Source organism: Mirounga angustirostris, unplaced genomic scaffold (assembly GCF_029215605.1).
Source record: "Mirounga angustirostris isolate CCGP_5_RB_7025 unplaced genomic scaffold, mMirAng1.0.hap1 SCAF_5, whole genome shotgun sequence".
NCBI classification, from domain to species: domain Eukaryota; kingdom Metazoa; phylum Chordata; class Mammalia; order Carnivora; family Phocidae; genus Mirounga; species Mirounga angustirostris.
This window is the reverse complement of record NW_026991713.1, coordinates 155691809-155714701: the sequence shown is the minus strand read 5'-3', so window position 1 is coordinate 155714701 and position 22893 is coordinate 155691809. Positions and strand designations below refer to the sequence as shown.

Here is a 22893-nt window from a genome sequence, read left to right as displayed (position 1 = left end):
AGCTAAATGCGGTCCCTCCATGATTCTCCCCAAGCCCCATTGGAGAGGACTCTGGGGCCAGATTCTCCCCCCTGGTTCCAGGGGCCCTGGGTGACTCCTGTTGTCTGTTCAACAACCACAACACAGAGGTCTGGGGAGGGACCCTTCCTTGGCCCCAGGTGTCCACCTCTGCCTGGCTTGCCCATGCCCTGCTGGAGGGTGAGGTCAGGGCCAAGCTAGTGAGGTGGCTGGGGAAGGGGGAAGGCACCGAGGGCAGCCCAGCCTGGTGGTTCCACCTGCCTGCCAGACCATTCCTCACCGCTCCATCCAGCATGCCATGGACCCGCTGCCTCTGTATGGTGCTGCTTCCAGGTCCCAGCCTGCACCAGCTTAGGTGTGGGAGGGATCTGCCCTGTGGGGACCCAGGAAACCTGCAAGACTCCTCCAGCCCTTTCCGGGGTGCCCAATCCCCCATGCCTTCCATGGAGCCCAGGAGCTCCGTTCCCCAGCCCTCCGTAGGGCCCCCCAATCACTCACCCTTCCCCAGGGCCCAGGAATCCCTCAGCCTCCCCAGGGGCCCGGAGCTCTCCCCACACTTTATGAGGTCCTCCTGCCATCTGTAGCCCGAGAGATGATGTGTGCAAAGGGCAGGGCTTAGCACAGGCCTGAAACAGGAGGGACCTCTGGTTGTCACCAGTGTTGCTTTGAACAGCTGTGAGACGTGAGGCACCGGATCTGGGAAGGCACTTGCCCCATGGAGATGATGATGCTAATGTCCACAGGTGCTCAGCACGGGGCTTCCTCTTGTCCTCAGCACAGTTATGGACACAGGCTTGGACGCCCCAGCTCCCTGAAGGAAAGCAGCCCAGGGTCACAGAGCTGGTAAGCAGCACAGCTGGATCTCACACTCTAGGCTCCCGGCCCTGTTTCCAGGGGCCACGAAGGGCTTCGTAGACAGGAGGCTGACACTGGCTTTGGGGACACTTCCTCACCTCCACGAGTGATCTCACCTGTTCGAGGCCCCCAAACTCTGTTCACTGCTTCTTCTTCCCTGCTCCCTGTTCCAGTTATAATCAGGGTGACCCCGGCCATCCTTCCTGGAATTCCCTAGTCCCCCTTATAGGCTGGGCCTATATATATATAGTCTGACTCCACCCCTTCTGTAGCTGGTCTCTCCTTCTATAACCAGGACCACCCGACTCTGGGGCTCTGGAGGCGGGCAGCAGCTTCTAAACAGAATTTAATACAAATGTTTTGCTATCCTTGTTTTGTTTTTGTTTGCGTGTCTTTTATGGCTTCTTTATATTTTATGGCTAATTATATAAATATATTTATATTTATGTTAAAGATACTGCGTTCCTATTTTAGCAGTGCTGAAATGGTTCCTGTTTACAAGAAATTTACACAGTAAGTGGTGGTTTGTAGAGCATTGATTTTCAGCTGCCTTGGGCCTGAATGAGTTGGGATTAACTCACAATTAGATAACACTAATTGTGTTAGTCCTAGAGAGAAACAGTTTAGGAGGTTCGGCTCAGGACAGGGCCCAAGAGAGATGATCACAGGGGGTTTGTCCAGTCACCTGGGTCCCTGGCCCTGCCCACCTGCTTGGCTCTCCCCGTCCAGCACACCTGGGGCTGCCAGCTCTCTGGGTGTTGTCTTGGATCCCCCAGGAGAGAAGCTGGTGAATGTTTTCTCTTAAAATGCTCTCATTCCTGGAGGTCCCAAGAGATCCCATGAGAGTCAGCTTGGATTGTTTCCCCTGTGAGGTTCATATCGTAAAGCCCAAGCTAGTGGGTAGCAGGGTCACATAGATAAGCGACAGATCTACCGCTGTTGGAGGTGTTCAAATGTCTCCGTCAATTAGGGATGATTTTGAGGCCATTCGGTCTTCTCATACTAATATCCCAGGATATACCAGCCCAGAAGACATATCTGATTACAATTTTGTCATGCTTATTTCATTCGGTTCCAATGTAGCTTTTTCTTTGGGATTTCTTTACTCCTATTTTATTTGTAGAGGTACTTCTCAATTTCTAAACATATGGGAATTTCTAGTGAGCTTTTTATCCATGATTTCTAGCACATTATATTACCACAACATGCTCTGTGTGATTTCATGCCTCTGAAACATATTGAAATGTCCCTTATGACCAAAATAGATCGGGTGCATTTTTGTAAGTGTATCCTATATGCCTAAAGTTAATGTGTCCTCCACAGTGGTCTATGGATGTGGACAGACATACGGAGATAGCTGTGGGATTCAGATGGTTTGCTCTCAAGGTCTACATGTTATGGATGTTCTGTCTGCTTTGAGTCACTGAGAGAGGGTTGAAACCTCCCACTCTGCTTGTGTATTTGCTTGTTGTTGCAGTTCTGTCCTCCTTTGCTTTATATGTTGTTCAGCCAATGGCTCTAGGATGGGAGTTCTGGAAGGAAGGAGATAGCGCCCAGAAGAGGGCAACAGGGACCTGGGTTGGGAGGCAGCAGAAACAAGAAGGATGGCCAAAGTTCCAGAGAGGACCTGTTATTGGGATGGCACGTGGTGGGGCGCCAGTTGGGAAGGGGCTCTTTAAATATGAGGTCACGCGGGGTGCCCATTATGACCTACCAGGGGCAAAGGCAGATGATTGGCTGAGAGAGAGTATAAAGCCTCTGGGTTGCTAAGGAATGGTTCAACCAGGGGAAGGCTTGGAGAAAAGTGTATCCTCCTCCAATCCCTTCACCTGCTACTGTTTCCTGCTGACCTAGTGATTTACTAACCTGCTGACCTACTACCCTTTCTGAACCTCCCCTCGAGTACTTACTCTGACCCTGACACCGTCGCTGACCCCTTCTTCTCCTGACAAACGCCTTCCCCAATCCCACCCTTTATTTCTACCCTGCTCCCAACCCTCATTAAAACCCTATCCCCTTCCCACCCCTTCCCACCCCTCCCTACCCCACCCACCCCTACCTCCACTCCACCCCCCATCTCCACCTCCTCCCTGACGCCCCAGCACCCCTTGAAAGGACCAAGACATGAAGGTGCAGAGGCTGTTGTTCCTGGTGCTCTTGCTGCGGTGTCCCGGTTCCCCAAACCCAAATGTGAGTAAACATGGCACTTCACTGGCATCTTCACAGGTGTGGGGGGAAGGGCAGAGGGGGAGGGAGAGAGAGAATCCCAAGCCAGCTGTGCAGTGAGTCCAGAGCCTGAAGAGGGGCTCATCCTCAGGACCATGAGACCATGACTTGATCCAAACCAAGACGTCGTCACTGAACGGCCTGAGCCCCCCGGTGACTCAAAGCTGCTAGTGGTGTCTTCATTCCTACTGGGTTCTTTCACATGGTGGTCAAATAATAGTTTTTTCATGGGGTTGTTGGTGAGAACTTCAGAAGAACTGCAGTTCTTCCTGAAGACCGAGGACCACAGGGCAGGTTTCTCGGTCAGCCTGAAGGGGCTGTGGCCACAGCCGTCCACATCAAGTTCTGGGTCCTGTCTGTGCTGCTTGGTCCAAAAAGAGCAGCTCTGGCAGGATGGAAACCTGCAAATACTAGGGTAATGGTGGCAAGAAGGAAGGATTTGAGAAGATATGAAAAGCCATTGAGCTCTTTGTCTTAAATAGGGGGCTTGTATGATATGTACATTATATCTCATTAAAATTGTCTTTTAAAATGTCGGGAATGCTAATTTATAGGAGCTACGGGCATTAGACTGGCTCCTGGAAGCCCAGTGAAGATCCTGCTTCAAGCCTTGTATGTTTAGGGTCCATCTTCTACATTGATTTCATGTCAGCACATTGTTCATATTTGTGAAGTTTGGCAGCCCTGGGAACAGTGGTATCTTAAGCATTGGTGTTGGGTCTTGAGTGTTAAACAGTGAAATGTCCTTTGTGCTCTGTGCTTCCTGGTTGGTTGACTTGTAACAACTTCGGAGTCAGCCCTTTCCTCCTGGCCTTGGAGGCTGTCCCCAGGGACTCTGTGTCCCACCAGGTCCGTGGGAGCCCTGAGAAGCCCAGCAGACACTAAGTGACCGCATCTCGCTGGGACGTTTGTCACAGGAAAATCTGATGGATTGATGTAATCAGGAAGTGAATGAGTTGTTACCCTTTCTTTGGCCCAGTGTGTACAGAGTGTTGATTTCCCCAAAGTCAAAAGCTCCTGAATGTCCTTAGGATTGTCCAAATATAAAGAAATACCTGGTTCCTAGTGTGACTATTTCACTCCTTAAAAAAGAAAACCCTTACCCTCAGGAGAGAGAGACAGACAGGGAACACTCTAGAAATAAGCAGACTTCTTTAGATCGGCCTACACCAGATTCTTAGAGAGGGATTTGCAAAGTGGGAGTAGTCAGGAAGGACCCTAGTGTTGAGGCAGAATCATCCCACATGAATACCTCCAGTCAAAATAGACTCGATTCTGTTTCTTTTGAGTCTTCAATGGAGGGAATTTCTTCGTAGTCTTTATTGGAAATATTCCCCTCTGCCTAGGCTGCATCTCATAGAGCACTTCGCCTTTCTCACCCTCCCTCATCTCTGAGCTCTTGCATAAACTACCTGGTCTCGCATTTCCCTCCTCCACCTGCTCATGGCCATTGTCTGTTAGAACCTAGTGTTATTGGCCCCATTGGATGTCATCTAGTTAAGAGTCAGCTACTGGTCAGCATCCAGACAGCTGCTAGATGTACCACGTGGCCACAACTGGGGGTGTTTTCCATTTGTGACAAGATGGCCTCTGTCTTTTGTGCATTTGATCCCCATGATCAACCATTGAGCAGATAGCTAATGTTCTCTTTCAGACAGCGGCTGTTCCAAGACCGTGTATGTTTCCCACCAGCACACATGTTTGTGACCTCAGCTGTGAGGGTTGAGGATGAAAATGTTATAGATTTCAGGGGTACTTTCTAGAGAGTTGTGTTTGCACAAAATTCAAGCTTGGTGTGAATTAGTAGGAATTGCATTGTGAGCGTCTTGTCTCCTAAAATACTTGGAACTCCAGTTTTTGTAAAATGAGATGTGTTCTTTGTTTTGGTGTCCATATCCAGGAATTTTGTATTCTTTTAGAAATGAAATTTCATGGTCACCTGGGTGGCTCAGTCAGTTGAGCTTCTGCCTTAGCCTTGGGTCATGATCCCAGGGTCCTGGGATTGAGCCCTGCTTGGGCTCCCTGCTCAGCCGGCAGTCTTCTTTTCTGTCTCCCTCTACCCCTTCCCCTGCTCATGCTCTCTCTCTCTTTCACATAAGTAAATAAAATCTTTTTAAAAATCAAATTTTAGAGTTGCTCTTGACTGATTTAGTTACAATACTGAGAAATAGGAACATGAATGCCTTTCATTGGCTTTTGGAGATAGGTGTTCAAGTAATTTAAAATGTCACAGATACCATCAAAATAAACAAGATCACCTGATTATGAAAATCTTTATGTACCCCTGAAATCTGACATTTTGGGCTGTGATTCTGAAGCAAAGTGGGCATTGAAAGAAAACATCACTGTTTTCAGAAACTAAACAGTAATTCGAATTTATTTTTGTTGAAATAATAATCCCATATTCTTCTAATAGAAGCCTCCTGTCTCTCTCTCACTCATGTCCTGATCTATAAACATCTGTCCATAGAACATTCTCATTTATATCTCTAGTACATTTTTTAGTCTTGCTTTTTCTCATTCTTCCATAAATTTTGGGCCTATTTTTGGAAAGGTTCCAGAGGAGTTTATCCAGGTCCTTCATGGATGTACAATAGAAGTCAGTGACTTCTTACCTACTGTAAGTTTACATTTACTTATCTTGTCTATTTTATGTTGGCTTATAAATTCTTAAGTTCTGTTAGCTATAGAAAATTTATTTGCCATGTGTTTGTAGGCAAAATAAAATCTCTTAAGATTTGTCTATTAGATTTTTCCTACAGCTTCAGTGTTATATAATGTATATATGATCACAACATCTTTTTCAAGAATACAGTTTGTTGATAGTTGACATAGGTAAACACAGGGAAACCCATCAGCACAGTACGATAGTAAACACACTCATCACTCCCAAAAGTTTGCCCCTGTTCCTTTGTAATCCCTCTGTGCTCCTTCTCCTCCATGGGGAGGCAGTTGAGAGGTGTGCTTACCTGGGGGAGGCTGGTGGAGGGTTTGTAAAGTTGATTGTTTGGGACAGAGACATTGTAAATCTTTGAGATTCCTCATTGTCTCACGTGTTATTTCAGCTTGTCCATGTTGTGCCTGACCGTTTCCTTCTTGGCCCTGATGGGGTTGGAGTTCTATGGAAACTTCCCATTATCACTGCCCCCTTGGGAGTTTGTGTCTTTCTCATTTATATCTGGAGAACCATCCTCGCTGTAAGTATACTAAAGTAGCTTATATATACTGTTCTTCATAAATGAGCAGAAAATTTTATAGTTATTGGACCTTTTATATCCATTCAGTAATAGAAATATCCCTCTAATACATCAATTTTGATGATCACCTAGATTGAAATAGATTTAAATTTGTGTTGCAGTGCCTTCTGTGATCCATATGTTCTTTTTTTTTTTTTTTTAAGTTCAAGCATAATTGGCCAACAGTGTAGTATTAGTTTCAGGTGTACAACATGATTCAGCAATTCTATACATTTCTCAGTGCTCATCACAATAAGTGTACTCTTAATCCCCTTCACCTCTTTCATCCATCCCTCCACCCACCTGCCCTCCAACCCATGTGTTCTTTAGAAGTGTGTTGTTTAATCTCCATTTTTTGGTCATTCTCTAGCTATCTTTCAGTACTTGGTGTCTAGTTTGAGTCATTTGTGGTCTGAGAACATACGTCCTGTGATTTCTTTTCCTTTGGTCGTTCAGATGTATCTTATGGCCCAGAATATGGCCTCTCTTAGTGAATGTTCCATGGGAACTTGAGAAGAATGTCTTTAGTTTGGTTGTTGAATGGATTATTCTGCAGATGTTAATGGATCCAGTTGATTGGTGATGCTTTTCAGTTCACCTGTATTCTCATGGAATTTCTGTATCTGTTGGATCTGTCAATGACTGATAGAGGGTTCTGAATTCCCCAGCTATAATAGGGATTCATCTGTTTCCATCAGCAATTCTTTCAGTTTCTGCCTGATGTACTTCGACACTCTGTTGTTAATGCATGTACATGAGAAATTATTATGTCTTTTGGAGGATTGACACCTTTACCGTTGAAGTAATGCCCATCATTATCCCCGACGGTTTTCCTTACTCTGTAGTGTGTTTTGAAGGATCATTTCACTGGCCACAGGTTTCTCGTTGGATGTTTCTGTTAACACTTTAAACATTTCATCCTTCTTGATGGCAAGGTTTCGGAAGTGTGATGTAGTCCTTATCCTTATTCCTCTTGGGTAAGGGTTACTGCTCTCCTTCCCCCTTCCACCACCCACACCCAAGCCCTGCTCCAGATTTCCAGACTTGTTTCTTTGTCTTTAATCACCTGTGACTGAACATTCTGGATTAGGCATCATTGGCGTTAGTTGTTGGTGTGTTTGTTTTGGTATTTATCCTGCTTTCCTTGTTTTGAGCTTCCTGGATCTGTGGTTTGGTGGCTATATTAATTTAGGAAAATCCTCAGTCATTATTGCTTCAACTACCTCTCTGTCCATTCTCCTGCTGCTCCTATTCTGTGTGTGTTACACGATTTGTAATTGTCCCACTGGTCTTGGATTTTCTGTGCTGTCTTTTTAATATTTGTCTTTGTTTTTCTTTTGGGAAGTTTCTACCGGAAATTCTTTAGGCACAATGATTCTTTCCTCTGGTATGTTGAGTCTCTTAATGAACCCATCAAAGGCATTCTTGATTTCTGTTATGGTATTGTCCAGAATCCCGGTAAAATCTTAGAGTTTCATATCTCTGCTTACATTCATCACCTCTTCTTCCTACTGCCCCCTTTTTGCTTAGATCCAATATCAGGTATGGAAGGGACTTGAAATTCCCAACCTGCCAATGCCATCATCTCTGCCTTAGATGCCTTAGGTAGTGTGATTCTAGTGCTTGCTGTCGTGGTTTTTACCCTTAGTATGCCTTGTACGGTTGTGTTGAAAGCTAGATCTCCTGTTCTGGTAAAGGAACTGAGGTAAATAGGATGTGAGGGTGAGGTTGTCTACTCATCTGTCTGGGGTTAGACTGAGTTTACTCCCAGGTGAGACAGGGAGGCGATTGCATTGGAGTTGAGACTTTCCCCCTCACCTCTATTGCGTAGTCTTTGGGAAAGGCCCAGTTAGGCTCTGGGGACATAGTTTCACTTGAAGGCAGACCTTTCTAAGAAGAACAGAAAACTTCTGAGTTTATTTCTAAATGGAATCTCCCCCCTCTCCCTGCCAATGGAGAAACCTTCCCTTCAAAAGGAACACAAGTATGTGCTATGGTGAGCGCTGTGAATTGGGCAAGACTGTTGAATCACAGATCTGTACCTCTGAAACAAATAATGCAATATATGTTAAGAAAAAAAGAAGAAGAAGATAGCAGGAGGGGAAGAATGAAGGGGGGGGGAATCGGAGGGGGAGATGAACCATGAGAGATGATGATGGACTCTGAAAAACAAACTGAGGGTTCTAGGGGGGAGGGGTGTGGGAGGATGGGTTAGCCAGGTGATGGGTTAAAGAGGGCACGTTCTGCATGGAGCACTGGGTGTTATGCAGAATGAGTCATAGGTCACTACATCAAAAACTAATGATGTAATGTATGGTGATTAACATAACAATAAAAAATTTTTAAAAAAAGGAAAACAAAACTATGACGTCTTTGGTGTGCTCATCTGTCTCTTCACTTCCCCTTCCTGTGGGGCTCGGTGACAAGGGCCAGAGCAACTCAGAGATTCCTAAGCAACATGTGAAGTTACAGGAATCACCATGGTTTTCTGTTTGCCCTCCACTGATGGACTTTCCTCTAACAACGTTATTATGACTGGCTTGTTGATAGCATGGTGATATTCCAATATCCTGGCAAGATTTGGGGGCGGGCCTCAGCCTCTCCTCATCCTGTAAAACTTTTCAACGGGGAAATATGTTAATGGTTTCAAAATGGGGTCTTGCCTAGAGTTTACTAAGCTATAATTTATCAGGGTGACTCGATCTGGATAGCCCGGTTCCCCTCTTTTGAAACATCCGCTGTCATTTCTCTTGTTGCTTATGCTTCGTCTCTCGCCACGTGCCACTCTTTTTCTCATTCGATGGCTTTTCTGTCTTTTTGATGACCCTCTGTAGCAGTCTGGGAAACTTCATAGCACCTGATGTGCCATAACTGTGTGTGAATTCAGCAAACAGCCAACCCTTAGTAATAGTTCAGAGAAGCTTTCTGGACAAGGAAAACGGCATAATTTTGTCAGAGCTTTGCTCACCTGCCAGCCTTCCTTCCTACATTCCTTCCTCCCTTCCTTCCATTTTCTTTCTTTCAGGATCTTATAATAATCCATTTCTGAACTCAGTGTGCATATCGGGTTGCATTAAAGTTACGGAAATGATGAATTAATGAATATTTTTTTAAATGTCTGCATGGTCCGCTGTCAAGAATTGAACAGGTTGAACGTTCATTTCACAGTATGTGAATAGATTTTGGGGTCAAAACTAAGTTATATACCTTTGTGCTCCTTATCAGAAATGGATTGTGAACTATGATGACTTAATCAGGAAATTCCAATTTTGTCTTCTTTTTTAATCCTGTGAAGTCATTCTGCTATACAAAATGATGATTGTAATTTTCTTGGATGACTGTTTCGGTATTGACCTGAACTAGAGATTTTTCCTAGTAGTACGTTTTGACATCAAACTTCATTTTGTTTCTTCCTCTCTTAGATAAAGCCTCGGCGATATGAAGGTAAGTTTTTTGGCTTTAGTTTTCATTGTCGTAAATTCTCAGTACCGGTGTTTGATGTGGGTATAATTCGACTAGGGGTAAATATGGTGACTTCTGATGTCTAAGTGACTTGTTAACTCCTGAAAATCATTCTCTTTCCCATGTGGAGTCTAAGTGACAATGTGGAGGGTGTTGCCATCTCTTAGGAGACCAGGAGGAGGTATACTTCATGGGAGTAGGGAGAATAGAAAGAGTAATTTTGCAGAGACATGTTTAGGAGGCATGCGATGATAGGAGCCTGAGGTCTGGAGTGAGTACTATGCCATGACCTGGCTCTTGGCGAAATGTCAAGATGAGAAAACACTCTTTGAGTCTAACAAGCAGGCTACACTTAGAGAAGGAGCCACATATTGCCAGACAGAGCGTGTGTCACAAGAGAGGTTTAAACCATGGTTTTGAGTCTGAAGTGGAGGGAGCCTTTCCTGCCAGGGGAGAATGAGTGGAAAGGAACGTGTGCCAGTGGGGCTGATGTATCGTGTCGGGCCTCATGGATTGTGATGATTCCACGGTGCTGTCTGTTGACGGCCAGGGTGGCTGCCTGGCACATAGCAAACCCTCGAATGCTGGTGTTCGTCCCTGTGAGTGCAGCAGTGGGCGTGGTGAGAAGAGAGATCTCAGGGCAGGAGAGCGCTCACATTGGGCCACTAGAAGAGAAGTTTGCACTTTGAGGTAAGATGAGAGAATTATTATTTTTTAAAAGATTCTGTTTATTCATCTGACAGAGAGAGCACAAGCAGACCGAGTGGCTGGCAGAGGGAGGGGGAGAAGCATGCACCCCACTGAGTGCAGACCCAGATGTGGGACCCCAGGGCCCAGAGTGGAATCATGACCCGATGTGGGATCGTGACCCAAGCTGAAGGCAGACACTTAACCGACTGAGCCACGCAGGTACCCCAAGATGAGAGAATTAGGAGCCAGTTAGAGGAGTCTGTGTTCTCGACCTTCGATGTGTTATCCATCTGTGATAGGGCGCTTCATGAGTGTGGTTTTCCTGTCAGGGTAGAGGGTAACCTTCTCATGTTGGGATGAGAAAAGCTTGTGTTCCAGGGAGTGTGAGTTATCCAGGCCCTCCAGAGACTGTAACGTGGAGTTTGTACCCGAGTGTGTTTGATTCCAAAGGTCTTGTCCTCTAGAGCCCCTGCCTAGGGTTCATGACAGGCAATCTGTGAGCAGCAGAAAGTCACTGAAGGCCTTGGAGTTGTCACTCAATTGCCATTTTGAGCTTTCCTTGTGTGGAATTCCAAGGAGGATCTGGAAACGGACATGGCGCTGAGCAGGAGCAAAGGATGGTTTTGTTCATTTTGGGTTGTTGGCAGGGACCTATTTTTGTACCTTAATCATTGGAGGAGAGAAATGTTAGTTGACAGGATGCTTGATTTTTCTGTTACATATCTGGGGATGACATCAGCATTTGCAGTGATTGCATTTTCCAAGACTGGTGCTTACAGATGGGAGTAAACGTAGAAGACATTTGAGGGCGTTTCTCTATCTTTGAAAAAAATTTAAGTAGGAATCTCCCCAAAATAGGTTGTCTTGGGTTTCAAATGCTGCTAAAACTTGCTTCCTTAGGGCACAATGGGAATGCTAACAAGTTAGTTACACCCGAGTGTCAGAGAATGTGTCTCTGGTGCTCATACACTGGGATTATTCAATGTCACTCGTTTTGCTAATTATCTTTGCGATTCTTTTTTCTCCTTTTAGTAACCTTACAACAAATAAATGAGAAGATCCATCGACTTAGGACAGAAAACAGGGAGCTTGCTCAGGAAATATCCCTTTGGGAGCTGAAGGTATCAGTGCCTTTTCAAATACTTTTTGTGATTTCATTTTGGTTACTTCCACCTCTTGTAGTTCATCCTATTGACCTATTTCATGTGATCCAGAAATGGTCCTGATTCAAGAGAAGCTTCACGAATGTAGAGCACTGCCTCTCTATTTTGAAAGGAGTCACACATTAGTAGATAGGTTTGTGTAACACGATGCTATTTTGGAATTCTGTTTCCTTTTTTCATATGTTTTATAGATCCGGGAAGGCAAGAAGCATGTTGCAGAAACTAAGAGTGAACATAAGTTTCTCTCTGAGGAAGTTCTTAAATTGAAGGTAAGAATCCCTTCTTTGCCTGAATTGTGTCCTAACAACAGAAATAAAAGTAATGAATTATCATCATTATCATTATCACTATTATTATTTTAAACATTGATTGATTGATTTGAGAGAGAGAGAAAGAGTGAGTGGTAGGGGACAGAAGGAGAGAGAGAATCCCAAGCTGACTCCATGCTGAGTGTGTAGCCTGATGCAGGGGTCCATCCCAGAACCCTGAGATCAGGCCTTGAGCCAAAACGAAAGCAGGAGTCAGACACTCCACCGACTGTGCCACCCAGATGCCACCCTGGTGCCCCAAGGAATGAATTATTATTACTCATTCAAAATGTTTTGTTGAAGGAGAACATCGAAAAGGTTGACGAAGTTAATGAAAATTTAAATGACACCCTTCGTTGGGCACTGGCTCACTTGCAAATTGAGAGAGAGAAGAAGGTCAAGAATCAGGATGTGGTAAGAGCTGGCTGTTGAGTTTTACCTTAATGTGGCCCCGGCAGGCTTTTGGTTCACTGGGTGAGATGAGTGCAGCATCCTCGCTTGCTGTTTAGCACAGTAGAGAGTGGGCCTCTGGGAACTGAAACTCCTACGGAGCAGTGAGCTGGGATTTCACTTAGAACCACCGTGATGGGGTTTGCTCTTATAAGGACTAGGAAGTATGGTTGATTTCACAGCGAGGTAATGATCACATCATTCAGCCCTGCCCTCCAAGATATGTAGAAAATCCCCACAAGACACTTGAGCGATGAAGGGCGATGGCTGACCCAACTGTGCAGTCCCTTCGTCTCTTAATGCCAAACAGAGCATTTTCAATGTGAATAGGGGAAGATGTGTATATATGTATGTATGTGGATATATATATGAAGGAAAGCCACTAAGAAAGTCATTTGTGAGTTCTTTGACGTGAACTATTTTCCACTTTGCTTACTTCCTCCTTGTTCCATTATGCCTTAAGGGCTTTCTTTGTTGCACTGCATGATCCTGTGCAGGAGGAGGGTGTCAGACACCCTCACGTTGTTCTGTGATCATGATTTCCTGAATGTCTTTTCTCATATCTGTCTTGAAGGCCCAAGATGCATTCGAGGATGGAGAGCAGAGAGCCTTTAGGGCCAAAAAACGAGAACTGCAGGGTATGTTCTTTTGGGGGAAGAAATCCGCATATGGTGGCAATGAGCTTGCATTGGGAAGGGAAGGAATGCCTTCCTGCCTTCAAGGTCTTGCCCTTCTCCTTTCCCTATCAAACCGAAGTTCTCCGGTCATGTGCACATACACACACAAAAGAAAACTCATCCTTTCCAGAATGTCGACGATTGTTGGAAGACCATTGCAATGCCCTGAGTTCTTTGAAAACAACTCAAGAAGCCGAACTGAAAATGCTGAGGAGGAAAGTGGATATCGTGGTGGATTTCTCTAAACAAAGACAAGCGGCTGCCGAAGAGTAAGCTATTCTTGTGTGAATTGTCACCAATACTATTGTATGAATTTAGGTGACGGCCAGTCTAGATAAGTGTATTTCTTTTAGAATTGGATCTAGAGTATTTTTGCCAAATGCATTCTGTAGAATTGTGCCTGCCCTTGCTGCCTTGATGTGTGTGACCTGCATTTCCCTTTGTGTTCTGACTGCTTGTCACGCTTGTTGTGTGACTCCTTGGAGTAGAAGAGGGAAGGTACCCTCCTTAAAACCTTTGATACCTGGATCCCCTCTGGGTCTGTCTGCCTTGTCCTTTTGGTTTCCGTGTCATCACATGTTCTTATTAGCCCTGAATTCAGTCACTTTTGGTTCAGTACGAGCCTTGGGTCAATAATGGGGATAGAAAAATGGAATTGTCTTGCTGCGGAAACACTGGGAGTCTCCTTGTGGAAAGTGGGTTGGGGCTCCAGCAGTCCTGAATGCCTTCATCCAGTATACAACTGACATCACTCACTGTCGCCCAGTCCCTAAGAAGGCCAGGGTATTTCCCATCCACCGGATTTTTTTAGGTGTAACTCTCCTGGGTCCCAGCCAAAGCCTGCGGGTTCACTAGGGCTCACCTTGGCTGGCTGACCCTGAACTTCACTCGTTTCCTTCTAAGCCCATGCCCATAAAGTTGTTCAGCTTCTTTACAGTTCACTTGCCTGTTCCAGAATGTATTGATGTGTCCTGGGGAGATTGGCTCCCACTGCCAGGCTGGCTTTCTCCTAGGCTTCCTTCTTCTCCATCTGGTTCTCGTGTTTCTTCATGTACTCTTTAGAAATTGGGTGCATTCCCTCACGAGTTTGCTCTTTTGTCCAGTGTTTCCTTTCTTTTCTCAGGAGGAGATCAGGACCTTAGAGTCCCTCATTCACGTTGAAAAGCAAAACTGTTCCCTGTCTTCCCTGGAGACTCAGCTTTGTGTTATTCCTTCCCACAGCGGGGATGGGGGCTGCTCTGTGTCACTGGCATCTTGGTTCAGTTCATTGGAAATTTCTTTTGGGGGTGGGTACAGTGTCCTGACCACCTTTCTGTCTTCTACACCTTCCAACTGAGCCACTCCATTACAGCCGCTCCAGAAAGCATTTGCTGAAGGATTGCCTGAGAGACCAGAAGCAAATGCATGTGTCTTTCTCTGTCGGGAGCTTTTGACTCAGTTTCTAAGAGTCTTTTGGCATGTGATCTTGAGGAAATGAGGTGTCCTCTTGAAACCCTTTAAATCAACACCATGAGCAAAAGAGTCTGAGGGCAGCACAGCAAAGCAGCCTTTTTAAGCATCGCACGTTGCTGCCTTCACTATCAGTGAACTCAGTCTTGTTAAAGTCGGTTGACTCCATGCAATTGATAGTTTTCCATCTGAAATCTGTTGCGTGGAGATAACACACTGGCTATGTGACAGTTCACAGCCTTTTGCGCTTCAGGACATATTGCTGGTACTAAGATTGGCCTCTTCAAAGGAGGAGGCAGGGGTTGTAGTTGTAGACCCAGAGATGTCTGGGAGTGAGTTGCCATGCTGATGAAGCCATATTCTGGAAGGCTTCCTTTTGGGTTCATTTTGTCAGGCACAGCCTTGGTCTGAGGATCAGGGCTCCCCATGGAGGTGTACGACTAACGATGGTCCCCTGCTTCATCCTATAGTTGGTCAGGCTTGGTTTTTCACTTTGAACTGAAAGGAGCCTTCACCGTCTCCGACAAAAGACCAACTCTGAGAGGACACAAGCTGCAATGTTACTTGAGGAGTTGATAATGAAGTAGAGAAGTGTAAAGACAGCTCCGATTGCAAGGGACTTGGCAGCATCCAGAGTCTGATTTTTCTTTAACCCTAAATGGGACCTTCAGTTCATTTCCCTCCTTGTGTTGTCAGTCTGTGCATTTATGAGGGACATTGGAATCTAGGCCATCCAGTGTGCTGGGAGGAATGACGGCAGAACTTCTGGATCTTGGCTACTGGACCATGTCTATACCTTTCCTGTCTTAGGAAGGTTGCAAAGACCCGCTGTGACCTGGAGGCAACAGAGAGTCAGCTGTCCGCTGCCATGGAAAATCTGAAAGGAATCACAGAAGCAACGGACAAGTACAAGTGAGTTCAGACACTGAATATTAGCGGCTCCTGAAATCCCTGTTCACTTTGTATTTTTAACTTTTCTTCATTGTTTAGACTCAATTCACATGTAATATAAACAAAAATTCAGAGGCATATCCGGAGAGAATTAACAGACACAAAAAGTTAAGCTCTAGAAAGAACAAAGCAATTTCATTACTAAACATGTCCTGATCCCCAGCGCTGGCCTGATTCTGTGGAGCCTTCTTCCACGCCATCGTCCCTGGGGGTGGTGTCAGTTGTCCTAATCTGGAGGAAAGCAGTTTGTCGTAGGATGCATCCTACCCATAAGCCCGGCAGGGCCATCTGATGGCGCTGGTCTTTGCCGCCCTGGGAGCCATGGCGAGGATAGAAGTTGCCCAGCACACTTGATGGCACCCTTGTCACGTGATAAATTAGGGCGAGATTGAAAATGGGTAAGGAAATTATGTCAACTCTGCACCCTGCAGGGGAAGAAAAATGATTACGGAAAAGAGGTAACAATAGCTTTGATCCTACTGTACATTATAACCATGTGAAAAGTGTTTCCTGTGTGAGGATCAATTGTATGAGGGGACAGATAAGAGGAGAATGGCCACATGGGCAGATGATTTAAAATCACAGCCAATATTGGGTGTTATCTGACGAGAGCACTTATAACTCACAGGCAAGAAATTGGAGAGATGCAAGATCAGCTGCAGGAGGCAGAGCTCACCTTCCAACACAAGGTAACCTGAGTTGTGCCCCAACCTCCTGGCCCCTTAGCGCCTCCTGCAGGTGATGGAAGTGGCCCTTCGATCCCCCAACATGGGCTCTTGGTGTGTTGACTTTTTCAGATCGCAGCTCATGAGAGAAGTGCTCTAGATAATTGGGTAAGTGTTTTCTTTTTCCTCCTCTTCGTTTGGGGCCCAGTCCGGCACAGCTGAAGGTGGATGTGTTTTTCTCCCCCAGATCAAGGCTCAGGTTTGGGAGAGGAAGATAGTGCAGCAGAGGAGGGAGAACGCCTATGTGAAACACAGGTGTGTGATTTTGACGTGCCTTTTTCTGGGCGTCTTGAGGGGTCAAGGCTAAGCTGTTTAGTGTCTAGTAGAGGACATGGTGGTGTCATTCTTATAGACGTCCATTCTTTTTCTGTCTTCAAGACTGCACATGATGAGGAGAGAGATGCTGCCTGAGGGATCCATGAGGCAGGAACCGATGCCGGGAAGACCTGAGACACAGAACCGTGTGCAGAGAGGTAGGGAGCGTGCTGTGAAATGCAGCAGCCTGATCTCTGCTGGGAGAGCACATGGTGTCCTTCCCGTTCCTGTGGGTGATCACTGTGTGTCCTGGAGAGAATCACAAGCACTACCTAAGGACAGCAGGTTGTCTGAAGGGGTGACAGGAGGGTGCTTTCCTCAGGTGCCCACCGGCCGCAGGGCACCTGTCCCTGTGACAGGTGGAGCTCATGCCCCTCCCGTGACTGCAGACCCTCCCACCTCCTCTACCACCCACCTACTGAAGAGCTGAGCCTGGAGGAGTTGTGGGCCCGAGCTCCCTTCCCACCTTGATGCAATGGTGAAGACTTTTTGGAAAAAAAGAAATGGAGAAAAATGGCATTTATTTACTCTTTATGGAGGTTCCTTGATTTTTGTTTTATTCGTCATCTACAGTCCTATATTAATCCATGAAATTCATGCATTTTACTCCTCTAATGTTATCGGTATAAAGCCACAGCTTTACTTCTCAATCTGCCTATTTTTACTTTGCTCCTGGCTGTACGATTAGTGTACTCCAATTCTTCTCTTCAATATTTATGTAATAGCCAGCCACACATGCTAGGCCTCATCTATAGACTGAAGGATTGAACCATCAACTGGCGGCCTGAGAAGAGAATGCATGCCGTTCATGTTGAGGGTTTATCCATTTTTAGCTGGTTGAGCCCAGAGCAGTCTACTGCTGTCCCCTTAGCTATGAAAACACCTGAAGCAAGCTGGGCGATGGTGGTCCCATCCTCGAGGGGGAGAGGCAGAGGTCTCCCCCTTGTCCTCAGGGGTCAGCAGAGACCTTTGAGAAATGCTGTGTGTCTGAGAAGGGACCCAAGAGTGGGACAGAGGGCAACGTGTTAGGGGCGGGTTTGGAGGGTTGGTTTGATTTCTGCACAGTCAGTGCTGGTCTGAATCCACCTCCATCTGTTCTAGGGCTTTGGTCTGATGCTGAAACTGGTGGGTCTCCCATGGGGAACAGGGGCACCGAGCCTCACAGAGACCCAGGGATGAGCAAGGTAACTACTGTGGCCTCTACCAGGTGTTCCGGAAACTTTTCCCTTTCTGAGCAGCACCCTGTCCTGGCCTTGTGTCTGTTGGGTGGGTTAGGGTTTGTCTGTGGTGTCGTTCACCTTTCAAAATACAAGCAGTTCACCCGGGGGCTGACAGGCTTCTCCATTACAGATCCTCACCTTCGGTGGCACCTCCTGAAGCCACGGGTGCTTAGAGGTGAAGGATGGCAGGGCGCTCACTGTGTGTGCGTGTGTGCTTGTGTGTGTGAGTGTGTGCGTGCGTGTGTGTGTTTGTGTCCATCCGTCCACCCCTGCCCACGCACAATGCCTGTGGGGGAAAGTAGCTCGAGGAGGATGACACGTCACTCCACAGTGAAGTCTCTGGCCGGCCTGACTGCCAGTCAGTAGGTTCCGATCAGGTGCGATTGGTGTAGTGTTCATGTTGGGGTTCGATGATTTACCTGTGCCAAGGTCTGGGGTAATCCTCACAACTGGAAACTAGGGGAAACTCTCTCTCCATTTTCTATTGTCTGTTTTGCAGTTTGGAATGTTCTTAGATAGGGCAAGTTTCATAAGTCATCCCTGTTTTCCTTCTGCTGGTACAAATGCTGTACAGAATCCCTCTACTTGTACCCTTTCAACGACTGTTGTGAATTTCCAAAGTGGGGGGTGTCCTGGCACACACATTCTGAAGCGGGGATGTCGGTGATTAGCTGCATGACCCGGGCCTCACAAGCCCTGCAGTTGGGCTTCTAGGAGCAGGTCCTTTTGGTCTTAGGTCACTGTGAGAGCTGGTTTCTTCTCTCATCACACGCTCTGGAGTTGTCCGTCAGAAAGCATACACATTTTTGTGAATTCTCAAAATTCACAAAAGTTAGCCTTAGTTAGCCTTCCCATCTTAATTTCCCACTGGACAAAATTGCTCTGGAACTCAGTGTGCGGAAAATTCCAATGACTGTGTTTTAAGATAAACACAGCCGCTGCACGTAAATAAGGGCTATTGGTATCATGTTCCTCTCAGAAAACCCTCTTCCAGGTCCCCTATCAGACCACAGGCCCCTAAATCCTCAAGGGTCTTTGTGGCCTGGACAGAAACTGCAGAGAGTAGAAGACCGCTTTGTCAGGAAGTGAGGCAGGTGGGGACAGTCAGGGGCTTTGCAGGCAAGGGATTCACCTCGAGTGGCTCGGATTCCTTGTGGAGAAAGGGCATTCAGTTTCATCACATTCTGTCTATTCTTAACAAACCCAAATCTTCTGCGGTGGTTGAAGAGGAAAGATGAAGTGTTGTCCACGATGTCGATGCCTCCCTGTCTGGAGTGTGGGCTGCTTTACTTGTTTCCAGTGATCCCTTTTCACCCTTTAAGACTCTACTTCTTGGTAGTGGATGTTGGCAGACTTGGGTAGTGATGTTTGATGACAGTAGGTTATTCCTGTAACATCCTTTCTCCTTCCCCGTCCCCCCCCTTATGATAGTAGGCAGCAATTGGGAGGGACAAAGTTTTCTAGCATGACGTGGCTCTCCTGGAACGTGGTATTGGGGAAGGAGCCAGATGCTGAGAGCTTGCTCTTTGGGTTTCATCTCTTGGTGTTGCAACTTTTGGCTGTCTTACCCAAATATTTTGTCCTCTGTTCTGCAGGTCGGTACAGATGTGAGAGGGTTTCCTCATGCTCCAAGGCCCCCCCATATGCCCTACCACATGGGGCAGGGTTTACCAGGCTTCCCTGGCTATGGGCCACCTCCACCTCCTCCACATGGGTGGACATGGGGGCCTCAACCACAGCTCATTCCTGCTACACATGGTAAGATGATCTGAACTGGATGACCTGAATCGTAAAGCCTATTCATAGTTTAAGTACTTCTGTTGGTGGAGAAGATGTAGAGGAGGTACCAGAAGGCTTTGCAATGCAAGGATCGACCTGAGTGAGGACATAGTAGCATTCGTCACCTTTCTGTGGACATCCATTTCATGGACTGTCTTGTTTCACCCTACAGAAATGGGCAGCAGGTGTCTGCCATAGAGAAGAAAAGTGACAGTTTGCAAAGGACAGACATAAAAGCTTTGCCCATGGGCACTGCCCAGACACAATGTTTTGGGCCCTGGGATGGATGAAGCACAACCTCAAATCACTGTTACTTGTGGAGGCCCCAGTTGTCCAGTGTTATTCACTAGCTCTGAAAACATCTGTCACTGGGTGGACTGATCACATCCTCAGTTGTGGGGGACTTGTCTCTCCTTTGTCCGCAGGGGTGAGAGGAGACCTGTGAGAAATGCTCTGAATCTGGAAGGGATGTGGGAGTGGGAGAGCGTGGAATAGGGTGGGGCAGGTGTAGAGGGTTGGCTTGCATCCTGCATGGTCAAGGCCAGTCTGAATCCACCTCTGTCCCTTGCAGGGCTTCGGTCGTATTCAGAAACCTGTGGCTCTCAAGGGGACAACAGTGGCACCCCGCCCAAGAAGGTCCCACAGAAGGACTAGGTAAATACTGTGTCTTTTCTCAGTTGTAACCATTTCTGGAATCCTGTTCCTGTCTGGGCAGCACCCTGTCCTGACCTGTGTCTATTGGGTATGTCCTGGGATCTGTGTGTGGTGTCATTGACCTTTCAATATGCCCAGTCTTCATTCGGAGCCTACAGACTTCTCTGTTTCCAAATCATCACCTTACGCGGGGCGTCCTGAAGCTCCACGTGCTTAGAAATGAAGGAGAGCAGGACCCTGCCCTTGTGTGTGTGTGTGTGTGTGTGTGTGTGTGTGTGTGTAAACTCCTGGAGGAGAGCAATATCTCACTCCACACTGAAGTCGGCCAGTCCCGCTGACTCCTTGCAGTTTGCTTTCCCGCGGGAGCGGTAGTGGTGTTGGGTTTCGGGTCAGGAGACTAAGCTGGGAGAATGTCTGCGGTAATCCTCACAGCTGGAAACGGGAAAAGCCATGCCCTGCCTCACACTTTGTGCCACGTGCTTTGGGCAGCTGTGAGTGTTGGTGGACAAGGTGAGCTGCGACCTCACGTGCGTTCCATCTGTGTGGGTAAAGACGCGACCCGGAATCCCTCCAGTTGCTCCCTGGGTGAGATGAAGGTGAACTCTGCCAGGGGCCAGCTGTGTGGTAGAAAACGCCTCCCAGAGCACAGCCGTGAAGAGGGAATCCCGGTGACTCCCTGCAGGGCCCACGGCTCACACACGTTTCAGTCGTGCTCCCGTGAGCGGGTTCTGATGCGGTTTGCTGGCTGTGCCGACTGATAGCGTCTCTCCTGATCCACCCTGGGAGGGTCACGCCTGCTCTCCAGACACATTGGTTTGCACCCGGGGATGCAGAATGGGCCCCTCAGTGGTTCTCGGCACCAAGGACTATGCATTTGCTCTGTGCCTGAGCTGAGGAGCATCGGAATGTCGGTGACTCAGATCCACAGAGCTGGGTCTCACGAACTCATCGGGATCGTGTTCTTCTCAGCACTTTTCCCGGTCCGCTGCAGGACTCCAGAAACTCCCGTCTCCTGAGCGGTGTCTGTGGCCATGGACAGCACTTGGGAGAGTAGAAGAAGACCCCTTTGTCAGGGAGGGAAGCGGAGCAGGGTCAGGCGGGGGCTGGTGGGCAGCAGTTGGACCCACGAGGGGCTGTGATTCCACGTGTGGACACTGGGCTTCTCCGGACTTCTCACCGTGCTGACCCCTGCTTCTTCGGGTTTCAGGTTGATGGGGGTTCTGCTTCTGTCTGTCATAGCAACATTCCTTTGGTTTCTGTTCTGCAGAACCCTGTGGATGCAAGAGGACCTGCTCCTGTACCCGGCCCACTGGGTCCACCGTACCCCACGGATCCCCCTTCATCACCATCCTGGAGCCCTGGGGCACATCTCCCTCCACCCACCCAGTGGTCTCTGCATCCTTACCCTGCACCCGAACCTACACCACAGGGTTTGATGATATGAATTGTATGATTTGACTTATAATCTGTATTGTCTTCTTTCTTATTGAGTTGGTGGGGCAAAGGCCAAGTTTGTGCTGAGGCCTTGACATTGGGAGGGGAAAACCGCCTGGGGGCGCTGTAACATCCTGAAGTTTCTCAGGACATACAGGTGTTGTGCTGGGCTATTTCCACACACTGAGCGGGGGGAGGTGCCGTTGTTGGGAAGGAAGTGTCTCTATCGCACAATGGCAGACATATATTTCTTACCGTCGGGCACGTCCAGAGTCCACAGTTGTTGTTCTGGGCGGGATGAAACACACCTCTCACTTTGTTTTCAGCGTGTTGAGTTTGAGCTCTCATTTCCTCAGTTATATAAACACCTGAAGCAGGGCTATGGTCCCTTGATTAATCATTAGGGCAGGGGTCTGTCCCTTGTCCTCGGCAGTCAGTGGATACTTGTGGGAAACCCTCTTGTCCGGTAAGGGAGGTGAGAATGAGAAACAGTGGCAGATGCTGGAGGCAGGTGTAGACGGTTTGTTAGAATGTTGCTCAGTCACTTCCAGTGGGATGGTCTTCCGTCTTTTCTCTGACGTGGGTCAGATACAGACGCTGGGGCATCCTCCATAAGGAATAGCAGTCCTACATGCAGGCCTCTCATGTTATGGGAGAGTGAATGTTGCTAAGGACATGATCACTTTCTTCAGGTTGCTCAGGAGACGCCTTTGAGGGACTTTGTCTTTCACTCATACTGAGGTGGTCAGCAGGTCCCTTTGTGGTGAAGGAGAGCCGCTCTTCTCCAAAAGCTGGGCACAGCAGGTATGCGCATGCACACTGTGCAGAGACGATATTCTGTGCTCTGGGAGGGATGAGGAGGGAATTTCAGGGGTCTGAGAGCAGCGAGGGACACATTCATTAAACGACAGAGAGGTTGTGTTCCGTATAAGGGAAGCCCCAGCGATGGATCTGAAGGACCAGAGAGGGAGCCATGAGTCACTAGAAACAGGAGGCTGTGGATGAGCAGGATGGAGGTGCTCAGGGGAGTGGATGGGCCTCTCTCGGGTAGAGCGGAGGCCGTTCCTGCAGGCCAGCAGCTTGAGCAGTGAGTGTGAGGACACCGTGAGATCCACACCGAGCTGCTGCCTGTGTCCATCACACAGCGTGGATGATGCAATTATTTGTATCAGAACGTCATGGTTGCCATAAAGCTGTTCGTTCATAATCTATAAGGATTGTTGTTTCCTCTGAATTTCTGAAGGTTCTGAACTGGGTGAAAGAATGTGGTGGAGACTTGGG

General features: G+C 47.4%; 2 protein-coding genes across 8 annotated transcripts in view; both read left to right on the top strand.

The window, feature by feature from the left end:
- The window catches only part of LOC135364554 (acyl-coenzyme A synthetase ACSM3, mitochondrial-like), a 30320-nt gene extending 29387 nt beyond the window's left edge, over window positions 1–933 (top strand). Inside the window, exon 6 of one of the 4 annotated variants that reach the window (XM_064592728.1) lies at window positions 794–933. In XM_064592728.1, coding sequence (XP_064448798.1) covers window positions 794–933 — 140 coding nt within the window. Of the gene's footprint in view, window positions 1–761 lie in introns of all 4 variants that reach the window. The other 3 variants (XM_064592729.1, XM_064592730.1, XM_064592731.1) reach the window with 3 other exon arrangements.
- Window positions 767–21643, top strand: LOC135364551 (transport and Golgi organization protein 1 homolog). 4 transcript variants are annotated; one of them, XM_064592713.1, is made up of 20 exons: window positions 1350–1386; window positions 2197–2259; window positions 2976–3063; window positions 5654–5719; window positions 6165–6296; window positions 9758–9779; window positions 11520–11608; window positions 11842–11919; window positions 12262–12372; window positions 12983–13046; window positions 13216–13354; window positions 15345–15446; window positions 16114–16174; window positions 16283–16318; window positions 16398–16465; window positions 16589–16683; window positions 17627–17709; window positions 19341–19503; window positions 20096–20178; window positions 21446–21643. In XM_064592713.1, exons 3-19 carry the CDS (start codon window positions 2998–3000, stop codon window positions 20176–20178), a joined length of 1458 nt encoding a protein of 485 aa, XP_064448783.1. In that variant the 5' UTR covers window positions 1350–1386; window positions 2197–2259; window positions 2976–2997; the 3' UTR covers window positions 21446–21643. The 4 variants fall into 4 exon arrangements, with proteins under 4 accessions (XP_064448784.1, XP_064448783.1, XP_064448786.1 ...); XM_064592714.1 differs by lacking the exons at window positions 1350–1386; window positions 2197–2259 and adding an exon at window positions 767–861; XM_064592716.1 differs by lacking the exons at window positions 1350–1386; window positions 5654–5719.
- The last annotated feature ends 1250 nt before the right edge of the window (window positions 21644–22893 follow it).

Excerpts from the sequence above, each read along its gene's own strand:
- LOC135364551 (XM_064592714.1), top strand. The coding sequence starts at position 2,998 with ATGAAGGTGCAGAGGCTGTTGTTCCTGGTGCTCTTGCTGCGGTGTCCC. Across the intron at positions 11,609-11,841 it reads TATCCCTTTGGGAGCTGAAG|ATCCGGGAAGGCAAGAAGCA; the intron begins GTATCAGTGCCT and ends TATGTTTTATAG. Across the intron at positions 13,355-15,344 it reads AGACAAGCGGCTGCCGAAGA|GAAGGTTGCAAAGACCCGCT; the intron begins GTAAGCTATTCT and ends TTCCTGTCTTAG.